The sequence below is a fragment of the Pituophis catenifer genome, unplaced genomic scaffold (genome assembly GCF_029215685.1).
Source record: "Pituophis catenifer annectens isolate HBS135680 unplaced genomic scaffold, rPitCat1.0.hap2 SCAF_3, whole genome shotgun sequence".
Taxonomy (NCBI): Eukaryota; Metazoa; Chordata; class Lepidosauria; order Squamata; family Colubridae; genus Pituophis; species Pituophis catenifer.
Window position 1 is genome coordinate 100,157,492 of NW_027256883.1, and position 12,038 is coordinate 100,169,529.

At 38.9% G+C, this 12,038-nt stretch overlaps 1 protein-coding gene across 1 annotated transcript in view; it reads right to left on the reverse strand.

The window, feature by feature from the left end:
• Positions 1 to 8,932, reverse strand: part of DIAPH1 (diaphanous related formin 1) — a 205,472-nt gene extending 196,540 nt beyond the window's left edge. The window contains 1 exon segment of the mRNA XM_070940849.1: positions 8,643 to 8,932. Within this exon segment, the coding sequence (XP_070796950.1) occupies positions 8,643 to 8,786 (144 nt within the window). The 5' untranslated portion in view covers positions 8,787 to 8,932.
• Between the last annotated feature and the right edge of the window lie 3,106 nt (positions 8,933 to 12,038).

Genomic DNA, 12,038 nt, shown 5'->3' on the forward strand with positions numbered 1-12,038 from the left:
ATTTCATATCTGACTAAGACATTCTCTCTCTCCCTTTGTGGTTTCAAATACAGGAAACAGGCTACCCACCCAAAGGCTTACAGCTAACAGAACAGTGCAGTGATGAAATGAGTTAGCAAGCAAGCACTTTTGAAACCGTTACACCCAAAGGAGTATCCAGCATGTTTTAATATTACTTTAAAAGTAGAAATCATTTACTGATGGCTGACTAAAGCATTATGACTGTCTCATTTGTACTTCTGTCCTGTCTAAAATGAGCACTGCTGTAACACATCAACATTTTAAACTTTTGACAGATGTACCATAAAAGGCAAAAGCCCCAACAACAGAAAAAAAAATGCAAATCACACCTAGACTGAGAGGCAGTCATTATTATGCAACTACTCAAAGAAAAGGAACTCCAGGTTGTCTTGTGATGATGGGTTCTCATGATGAATTACTACATAAGCAGTATCAACTAAGTAGCTGCTTCCTTGATATACCGTATTATTGTACATGAGAGACAGAGAGCGAGAGAGAAGATGGATAGACAGACAGATATGACAGAAATCTGTTTGTCTATGGAGATTCTCAGTCATCCAGGTCATGGTTGTCCCAAAGATAATTTTTCAAAAGGCCACTGGGTTTTTTCTTTGTTTTTTCTGTTTAAGACGTTTTGCTTCTCATTCAAGAAGCATTTTCAGTTCTGACTGAATGGTGGGGAATGGAAGGGTTTATATTCCTGGCAATCATCTAGTGTTAGCACTTTGAAAGTCAGACATTAGGTCTCCAAGAGTCATTAAGGAACCTTGGGAGTTTATTATGCCCTCAGGGTCACCTGAATCAGAGTGCAATGGGTATGGAACCTTCTTGGAACTACTGAAAGGACTATGTTGTAAACAAGTGATAGTGTCATATTCCTCCCCCTCTGATGAGAGAGGGCTGTTCAATTTTAACATAGATGGCCTCTTTTAACCCTCTTTCAAACCAGTGGTCCTCTCTGCCCAGAATATGGGTTTAAGGAAAACCTGGGATGGAAGGGGGGGGGGATGTGCACCATCAGACTCCTCCTTTACAAAGAAAATAACTTCTCTCCCACCCACCCCTCCCTGGTCTTTCATTTTTGAAAGCTTTTTCAGCAAATATCCCCAGCAGCCACATCAGGATAGGACTGGGGACTACTGCCTTAAAGCCCCTATTTCTTTCAGTTCACCAATGTGTGTCTTTGCTTTTTTCTCATTTTCTCTGCAACAGGGATTCACTGAAACACACTGGCAGCTTGTCCACATTGCACTTGATCCAGCAGGTTTTTCTATGGGGCAGAAACAGCTGCTACTGCAGCAACTTTTTTCCCACTTGCTCAGGCAAAAGTGGAACATTTTCATTTTCCCATCTTCAAATGAATTGGCAGCAAGCTTGTCCAGTGGAATGCTTTACATGCCACCCTCCACAAATGAAATGCAAACTCCTTAATTTGCTTGCAATATTTACACCAAGAATTCCTGATTTAGTGATTTAATGCATTAAGAAGGTAATTAAAGCAGAAAAGTAAATGACTAAATAAGTGGATCAGAGAAATGCTATGGACAGTTTACCTAGGCTTCAGTAAGTTATTTGACAAAGTAGAGCAGCGGCTACTTCTTGGTAAGATAGAACAATATGGGACACACAGTACAACCACCAGATCGATTCACAATTGGCTGACCAACTGTACTCAATGGCACTACATCTACTTCAGCCTTTCTGGCTCTGTGGAGGAGGGTGAGGAGGGAAGGTTTCATGCGTGTGTGCCACTGGTATAAATGCAGCCTTGCGCACTTGCCTGCCACCTGTGTTCGGGACCCCTGAGCTACATGGAAAGAAGCATGCAGTGTTGTACTTCAAGGTTCTGTTGGGCCTAGAACATTTTCATAAAAGAGCCTTTTTACTAGTGATTTAAATCAAATCCACCCTGAGATGAGGGAATAGAAGGGGAACTCATCAAGTTTACAGACAACACCAGCCTAGGGAGAATAGTTAATACTTTGGAAGACAAACTCAAGGATCTTGACAAACTTGAATGCTGGGCCCTATTCAATAAATTGCAATTCAGTGGTGACAAAAGTAAGGTCCTACACATAAGCAAGAAAAACCAAATGCACAAGTATAGAACAGGTGGTACCTGGCTCAACAAGTTGGGTTTTAGGGTCAACAAAAAGGTGAAATAAATAGGGATTATGTTGACAAATACAAATATAAAATATTTATATTGTCAAAATAATCTCTATTTCACCTAAGTATGTGCCTTTTTGGAGGGATATTAAACAGGACCTACAAAGATGGGACAAACTGCACCTATCACTATTGGGTAGAATTTCTGTAATTAAGATGAATATTTTACCAAAGATGCTCTTTTTATTCCAGACATTACAATATTCACAACCGGTAATCCATTTAAACAATGGCAGAAGGATATTTCCAAGTTTATACAGCAAGGAAAAAACCCCAAGAATTAGACACAAGCCATTGCAAGATGCTAAGGAAAGAGGGGGTTTGGGTTTACCAGACTTGAAACTGTATTTCAATGCATGCTGTCTGGCCTGATTTTTTAAAAAAAACAAGTTTTATTGGTTTGTTTGTTTTTCTTTTCTCCTCTCCCACCTTCACCCACATCTTTCTTTTTTTTTTTTGAACAGTGTTGGTCATTCCTTATCTTATACAATTAGTCAAATTCAAATACATTTTACTCAATTACAATTTTTGTCAATATCATCTTCCCCTCTTTCCTTTTTTTTTGAATATACCTCAGTATTTCTATACTTGCATACATAAACACCTTCATTTATCCCTAAATTCTAACTTTACTATTTGTACATATTTGTCCTCTTTTATTCTTAAACAATTCATTCTTTTTCTTAATATATTTATGTTTGTTCAGAGCTGCCTTTCTTCCACTTCATCTTTTTTTTATTGTACAGCAATCTTTCTCCTCAAACCTAGCCTCTCCCTCTTCTCCTTCCAACTTTCTTTCCCCACCTTCTTCTTCTCTTCTCTACTTCCCCTTCCCTTCTCCTTCTCCTCCTTTCTTCCCCCATCTTAACCTTCTCTCCTACTCTGCTTTCCCTTCCTTTCCTTCCTCCCTACTCTTCTGTCCCTCTCTCTCCTTCCTCCTCGCTTCCAATTCCTTCGTTTCTCTCTATTGCTGTATTCATTTTCAATTTAATGTTTTCCATTGTGGAGTTCAGGCAGCCTCGATCCCTTATCTTTTTAATTATTAACAATATATTTCATCTTGTTCTCTTTTTTCCTTCAAATCTTTACTCAATTTTCTAATCTCTTATCTTTTTTACTTTTACCAATATATTTTTTCTGCTTTACTTCTTGCAAGTATAACATTTAAATCATTTTTATCATTTCAATTTCATTCAGTTTTACATTCAATTTCAATCATTAAATATATTTCTCAAAACATCTTAACAATAAATTTCCACTTATTCAAATATATATTTATAAAGCGCATCTTAATCCTTTCTCATTTTACCCAATCCGATTAGTTCTTAAAATATCTTAATTTGTCTTTTCTCTTTTTAATTGTGTTTCAAATATATAGTTTGAAATATTCCAAATATTACATTTCCCCCAACTGGTTTATTCATATTGTTAAAACTTATCATTCTATAAACCTCCAATATTATTGAGCATGTGACATTTATTACAGTTTTCCCTTTGTTTCTACTTTTCTGATCCTTTTTTGTATCTTTTCATTATTAATATTTTGTATCTTAAAATCGTGAAATCTTTGCCCTTTATTTCCCATTATTTTCCATCCCTTTTCCCTCTTTCTTATATTTCCACTGTAAATCCCAGTGTTATCATTTATGTTTTTAATATTTTTTCTTCTCCTCCACCCTCTTTTTCTTCTTTGCCTTTTGTTTTCCCTTCTTCTTCCTTTCTTTTGTATTTTAAAATTCTGCACTCTCCTATTCTGCCCTATATTTCCCATTGTTTCTCCTTTCTCTTTTTTGTATCTTTTCATTGTTAATTCCAGTATGCTTATTTTATATTTTAAAATCATAAAATCTTTTATTTTGTCCTTTATTTCTTATTATTTTCCATCTCTTTTCCATCTTTATCTTTCCACTGTAAATCTCAGTGTAATCATTTAAGTTTTTAAGACCGCCACCAATAGCCTCCCACCGGCCAGTTCGCTCCGACAGAGAGGGTCTCCTCAGGGTGTCATCGGCCAAGTTATGTCGGCTGGCGACACCCAGGGGGAGGGCCTTCTCTGTGGGAGCCCCAGCCCTGTGGAATAAACTGCCCCCGGAAATACGTAAGATCCCCGACCTCTAGGTATTTCGCTGTGCACTGAAGACCCTGTTGTTCCGCCAGGCCGGGCTATCGACATGATAATTTTAAATTGGGGTATTTTAAATTTCTGGGGTTTTAAATGGAGCCAAATTTATTTAATAATTTTAAATTTTAAATTGATGTTTGTGTTGTGTTTTTAAATAGGCTGTACACCACCCCGAGTCCTTCCGGAGAAGGGCGGTATAGAAATAAAATTATTATTATTATTATTATTATTATTATTATTATTATTATTATTATTATTATTATTATTATTATTATTATTTCTTCTGGCCGAAATAGTGGGTCACACGGTAAGTCACAGTACTAGTTGATTTTAGTATTCGTCACATCTTCCAGAACCAATTATTGACAAATACCAAGGTACCAATATATAAGTAAATTTGGCTAACAATATTCAAAAAATCTCAAGCAGCTCAAATTAAGTGCAGAGGTTAGAGTACAGTACTGCAGGCTACTTCTGCTGCCTGCCAGCGGCCTGCAGTTTGGCAGTTCAAATCTCAGCAGGCTCAAGATTGACTCAGCCTTCCATCCTCCCGAGGTTGGTAAAATGAGAACCCAGATTGTTAAGAGCAATGTGCTGACTCTGTAGAGAGTGCTGTAAAGCACTGTGAAGTGGTATATAAGTCTAAGTGCTAGTGCTAGTAGTAGGTTTGTATATACCGCATGCAATCTTTGGGACAATCAACCCAACTCAGTAATCTTTATCACTATTTTCATTCCATAAGCAACTCAAATGGTAGACAGTAATGGATATACATAACCTTCATTGGCTAAAACAGCTTGGATTTTACAGGGCCTTGCTCAAATATAGAATTCGATACAAAGAGCAATAATTATAGTGTCAGATAATTTCCTCACAATTGAGAAAATTATTTTAGCTTCTTACAAGGAAATATCCATCATTTGCATCATGTCAGTCCAATGTCTTCTTGAAAACTCCAGCAACGGAGCACCCACAATTCCGTGAGGCAAGTTGTTCCATTGATTATCATGAAATTTCTCCTTAGTTTTAAGTTGGATCTCTCTTTAATGATCTTCCACCCATTGCTCTATGTCCAGCCCTCAGGTGCTTTTTTTTTTTTTAATTTGATTTATATGCCGCCCTTCTCCGGAGACTCAGGGCGGCTTACAATGCATTAAGCAATAGCCTTCATACTTTTGTATATTTATACAAAGTCAGCTTATTGCCCCCACAAACTGGGTCCTCATTTTACCTACCTTAGAAAAGTTGGAAGGCTTAGTCAACCTTGAGCCTGGTGAGATTCGAACTTACAGTAATTGCAGACAGCTGGTGTTAATCACAATGCTTTTAGTCTGCTGAGCCACAAGGCTTTGAAGAACAAGTCAACCGCCTCTTCTCTGTGACAGTCTCTTAAGTACTGAAAGATAGCTATCATTTCACTCCTAATCCTTTTCATTAGGCTACACACACCTAGTTGTCTTAACTGTTCATCATACACATTAGCTTCCAGACCTGTTATCATCTTTACTGCTCTTCTCTGTACTCTTTCTAGTCTCAGCATATTTTTTATATCATGATGACCAGAACTGGTTACAATACAGGTAGTCCTCGACTTATAACAGTTCATTTAGTGACTGTTCAGTTACAACAGCACTGAAAAAAAGTGACTTATGACCATTTTTTACATGACCTTTGTAGCATCTCCATGATCATGTGGCCAAAGTTTAGATGCTTGGCAACTGGTTTGTACTTATGACTGTTGCTGTGTCCCAAGGCCATGTGATCATCTTATGCAATCTTTTGACAAGCAAAATCAATGGGGAAGCCAGATTCACTTAACCACCATGTTATCTGCTGCAGTGATTCACTTAACTGTTACAAGAATAGTCATAAAATATGAAATATAAATATAAATATATAAAATGTCTCATTGTTTTGGGCTCAATTGTGATCTTAAGTCAAGGACTATCTATATTCTAAGTACAATATAGAGCGGTACTATCACTTCTCATGATCTTGTTGATGCAAAGAACCACTGCACTGGCTTTTTTGGTAGCTATAGTGCACTGCTGGTTCATACTTAAGTGGTGGTTTACTAGATCTCTCACACAGTTACTACTGTTAAGCTAGCTACAACTATTTTATACCTGTGCATTTGGTTTTTCCTGCCTAACTGTAGGACCTTACTTTTCACATCACTGAACTGCATCTTGCTGAATATGGTCCAATGCTTAAGTCCATCAAGATTTTTCTGAATCTTGAGCTTAACTTCCAAAGTGGTCACAATTCCTTCTAGCCTGGTATTGCCTGCAGATTTGATGAGCTCCTTTTGCCTGTCATATATATCATTTATGAAGATGCTGAAGAGCACTGGGCCCAAGACAGAACACTGCATGCTTCCCTCCATATAGATGTCATTCCACTGAGCACTACATGCTAAGTACAGTTGGTCAGCCAACTGCAAATCCATCTAGTGGTGGTACTGTCTATCCCACATTGTTCTATCTTACCAAGAAATAGGCTGTGATCTACTTTGTCAAATGCCTTACTGAAGTCCAAGTAAACTATATCCACAGCATTTCCCTGATCCACTAACTTAAGTCACTTTATCAGAGAAGGCAATGAGATTTGTCTGTCATGATCTTTTTTAACAAAAACTTATGCTGGCTTTTAGTAATCACCTTGTTCATTTCTAGGTACTCAGAAATGCAGTCAATGACCTTCCAACTCCTATTTAAACGGGCAAAGTATGCATCAATACAGGATCAAGTAAGTAAGTATAAAATGATGCACAAAAAGTAACTGCATATATAAGCTGATAAGAGTCTGAGCTGTCTGGAATTAACTGGAAAAAAGAATTGGGAATCAAGTGTAATAGGACAATGAAAAAATATCAGCTTGGTATGAAGCAGCTGTGAAAAAAATATCCTATACTAGAGAACTTTAGAAATGCATTGAAAAATAAAGCAGCTTATACAAATGTATGGTATATCTGCATCTCAATGCAGTGCTGCTTACATTTGAAAAATTAATATAATTCAGCTGCAAAACATGTAGAAGATTGGAATCAAAATGATCAAAGGACTCCAAATGTCCCTTCAAGAAAAGGCAAGAAATCGGGATCTGAGGTTTGGGAAAACAGAGGAGACATGAATGAGTTATATTAAACTATGTCTGACATTAGAAAGTGAAAATGGAGAATTCCCCCGCCCCCCAGAAAGGCAACCCGTTTTACCAGTTAAGGAGTTGGACTAGAAACTGGGAGACTATGAGTTCTAGTACTCCATGAGGTGCAGAAGGAAGCTGGGTGATTTTAAATCAGTTGCTATTTCTCATTCAACCCACCTCACAGGATTGCAATTGGAAGAAAAGGGAACATTACAGACACAACCCTGAGTTGCACAAAATAAAGGCAGAATACAAATCGAATGAATAATAAACACTTAGACAAGTTGATCAGTGAAGCTAATTAGAAGATGTGGAACAGATAGTTGTGAATTTCATTTCCTCGAGATAGTCCCTAATTTGGACAGCTTTTAAAAGGGATTGCATGATTCAACAAGGCTAACTTTATTAAAGAGCTATCAAAGAGTTATCTCCAGAAAGATAGTTGCTTCCAAATATAGGTTACAAGGGAACAAGTGAAAGGTATTTTTCCCGCCTCTTGCTTGGAGGAACTAGAGACATCTGGCTGGCTCCTATTGGAAACCAAATGCTGAATTAAGCTGGTTCTTGCCTGATTCAACTCTTATATTCTAATCTGCCCTGATCCCTTCAAAAGTACTCTAAGAACAGTTTCAGAGCACTCTGGAAGGAGACTTTACTGCTGGCTAAAAAAATGCAGGTAAAGGTCAGCCTGTTATGTATGTTTACTTTTTCAATGGACCTTAATCCAGGCATGATATAGAAACTGAGTTTTAAAGCAGAATAGAAAGTTGAACGGTGCAAATTGCAGATGTTACATGCCATTAAAAAAAAATCAAGTGAAGATTGGGGTTAAAGTTAATCAAGATACAGCCCAAGAATCCTGCAAACGCGGAAAACTTACTAAATCTATAGGAAAAAACTTTCCAAAAGAGCTGGTGAGGCAAGGCGTGAACCGAGGCCTGAATCACATCCATGCAGGCAGAATTCAGACTCTGTTATTGGACGGACCCAGGAGGAAAGGAAACTTCCTGCCTCGCCCCGTCGAGAAACTGATGGGACAATGCCTGCATCCGTATGCAAGGCCGAGCTGGCTCTACCAGCGCAGGGAACCAAAGAAAAGGCAGGTAGGGCAGCTCGGCCAAGGACTACCCCCAAATCCCTCTGCAATAAGGCAGGTGGCCACCCTTCTCTCAACATTACTTACGAATTTCCGCGGTTTACCGCCGCCGCCGCTTCCACCAGGCTCTCCTGCTACTGCAACTACCGAAGACTCGTCAGCATTCTTGCCTTTCTTCTTCTCTCGGCCGGCTCCGCGCACGGACACCGACCCGCTCCCGCCGCTCTCCATTGCACTGGACTAGCAAGGTAGATGACACGAGCAGCAAGCAGAACCAGCAGCGCAGCAGCGATCAAAGCTGAAGGTGCCCAGCTACTTCGGAGACCGGCTCTCGCAGCAGGAGTCGCTCACCAACGGTTGACTCCACTATAAACCGCTGCGCCGGCCCCACACAGCCACTGCTTCCTTGTAGTTCGGAATGTACGCCACGCCCACTGTGTCGTCATCGCGTTCCACAAAGTAGGTTCCTCAAAAATGAGAAAGCGGGAAGCCGCCTATCTGTGGTTCAACAGGTACTGTTGTTATAGAGATAGATCTTGTAGAAAGGCTGGGGATCAAACTTCCAAGTTCCCTTTGTTTTTTCTTTCCGGGATCGAAAATGAAACTATCTAATCAACGCAATTATTGAAAGCCAATTTTTTTTCTCATTCTTTTTTTCCTTCGTTTGAAAAAAAGTGTGTTTAAATACAGTTTTTAAACCCTGTAAACAATTTTTGCTCAGTTTCCAGCAAAATCTCCCAAAGAAATAGCGTTTTAGGTCAAACACATCTCACAATCCAACTGGTGCATTTGGTTGCTTTTAAAAGTCTTGGATCAATTGACTTATGATGCCAACATTACTCAAGACTCAAAATATGTTTCGTAACATAGACGTTTTAAAAATGTACGGGGATCTACTTTTTCTGCTAGTTTTACCATGACATGTTTGAGCTGTACAAAGTTAGCACCCACCCCTCCTAGAAGAATGAAATATTTTAGAAAATATTATATTTCCCCTAAAAGAGAAATAGAAATCTTAAGGGAGACAGAATCTCACAGCTTCAGCTCCCTGCCCCCAGCAGATATTTGGTGCCCATTGAGAAGGACTGGGCCAGCCTATCTACAAAACAAAAGACCTTCAACTCCAGGGTGATGGGATTAAGACATGTCCCTCCAGGACATAATAGGATTAGCTGGCAGCAGGGCTCACTTCATTGCAAAATCACCTGGGGACATTGCATCATTGCATCACCCTCAAGGCTTCAATCAAACTTGATTCAGACAAACCTGATCCCACATGGCCCCATGGAAGTCTGACTACAGCCAATAAAATACATTTCTTGCATAGGAACAGGAAGCTCAAAGGCAAAGCGCAAGAGAGGGTAGAAATACCCCTCTCTCTCTCAACTCCATGTGGTCAGCTGCCCAGGACCTCAAACCCCTGTGGTTCTGTTCATTAATAAACCATCTTTCCAAGCAGCCTCTATGTTTCCAGTGTCTTTCTCCCTGCTTGGAACTGAACCAGATGGATATTTCTTCCAACAGACCTATGCTGAAATCCAGGATAGTACAGAGTGAAGAAGACATGTAGTCAAAACAAAATTCTTTATAGAAAGTCAAGGCCAAGGTGCCCTGCAGCTGTGCTGAGAAGACTGGGAAGATATCTTCTGTTCCAGACTGTACATGATTGGATGTGTGGTGGACATGTGGGTGAAGGGCAAGCTCTTGAACTTTCTTTTGGGTGAAGAAAACCCGGAAGTTCTCAGATTCGAGTTTTCCCAGATGTGCCAATATGACGTCTCTAATAAAAATTAGCTTTGAGGAAATTCAAGCCTCGAAGTTTGATTTCGTTGGGGGTGTTACTTGGAACCCTAACATTAACCCAAATCTCCTTTCTAACTAAAGCAGTTCCCCCTGAATTTTGGGGTGCTGTCTGGGGTCCTGAGCCCCAAGCGTCAACCAGACCTCAGGCAGCCCGAAGACTCAGGGGAAGATGGAGGAAGAAAAGAAGGCCACAGAGGAAGTAGCAGCCAATGGCTCAAGAACCCCTGTTGAGATGTTTTCTAATCTCTTGCCATGATTTGTACAATGATTCTCTGATAATATGTTGCTGGAAATATCCGTGGTGCTTATCCTTTCCCTCCCACAAAAAGGCGTGCCATCCGTGTTGTAATTCAAAGCCCTCTAGTGATAGCATTCTTTTATTCTTGAGGTCTATCCAGTCCCTTATCCAGTTTAACGATGCTGCTTTATAATATAACTCCCAGTCCGGTAGGCCTAAACCTCCTTTTTCCCAAATATCTTGCATACACTTTATTTTGATTCTGGCCCTTTTCCCATTCCAGATAAATTTTGTTATTATTTTATTAAGGTCCTTAAAAAAGTTCTTTCCTGGCCAGATTGGGGTTACTTGAAAAAGGTAGAGTAATCTAGGCAGTATATTCATTTTTATGGATGCAATTTTCCCTAGAAATGACAGTTGTAATTTGCTCCACGTTTCCAGATCTTTTCTAATTTGTTTCATTAATTTGTTATAATTGTCTTCTCTAATTGTTATTGCTTTAGCAGTAAGCCAGATTCCTAGATACTTTATTCTCTTTACAATTTGTATTCCTAATTTGTCTTCTAGTTTTGTCTCCTGTACTTTTGTCAAATTCTTTGTTAATGCTTTAGTTTTTTGTTTGTTAATTTTAAGTCCTGCGACTCTTCCATATTCCTCTATCTTCGCTAAAAGTTTGGTTCCTGTTATTTCCGGTTGCTCCATTATAAATACCACATCGTCAGCGAAGGCTTGCAATTTGTACTCTTCTTTCCGTGTTCTCAAACCTTTTATTTCCGCATCTTTCCTAACTTCATTTAGTAATATTTCCAATGAAATTATGAACAGTAGTGGGGATAAAGGGCAACCCTGTCTCACACCCTTTTGTATGTCCAGATTTTCAGTCATATCTCCATTAATCATAATTTTGGCCGTTTGGAAGGAGTATACTTTTCTAATCATATGTAAAAATTTAACACCAAAGTCCATGGTTTCTAGTTGCAATATGAGAAAATTCCAATTTAGATTGTCAAAAGCCTTTTGTGCGTCTAAAAAGATTAAGGCTACTTGTTTATCAACTCTTTTCTCGTAATATTCCAGGACGTTGATAATTGTTCTTATGTTGTTTTTGATCTGTCTTCTTGGGACAAAACCGTTCTGATCTGTATGTATGTATTTATAAATAATTGTTTTCAGTCTTTGCGTTATAACCAACATGAAGAGTTTATAATCTACATTGAGCAATGAGATCGGCCTATAATTTTTAACTTGTGTGGGGTCCGTATCTTCTTTGGGGATGAGTGTAATAATGGTTTCAGTCCAGGATTTGGGAATTTCTGCTTCTAATAATGCATCATTGAGGACTTGGAGTAACAGTTCATCCATTGCATTTTGACAGTTTTTATAAAACTCCGTTGGTATTCCGTCCGGGCCTGGAACCTTGTTGTTTTTTTGCTTTTTCCTTG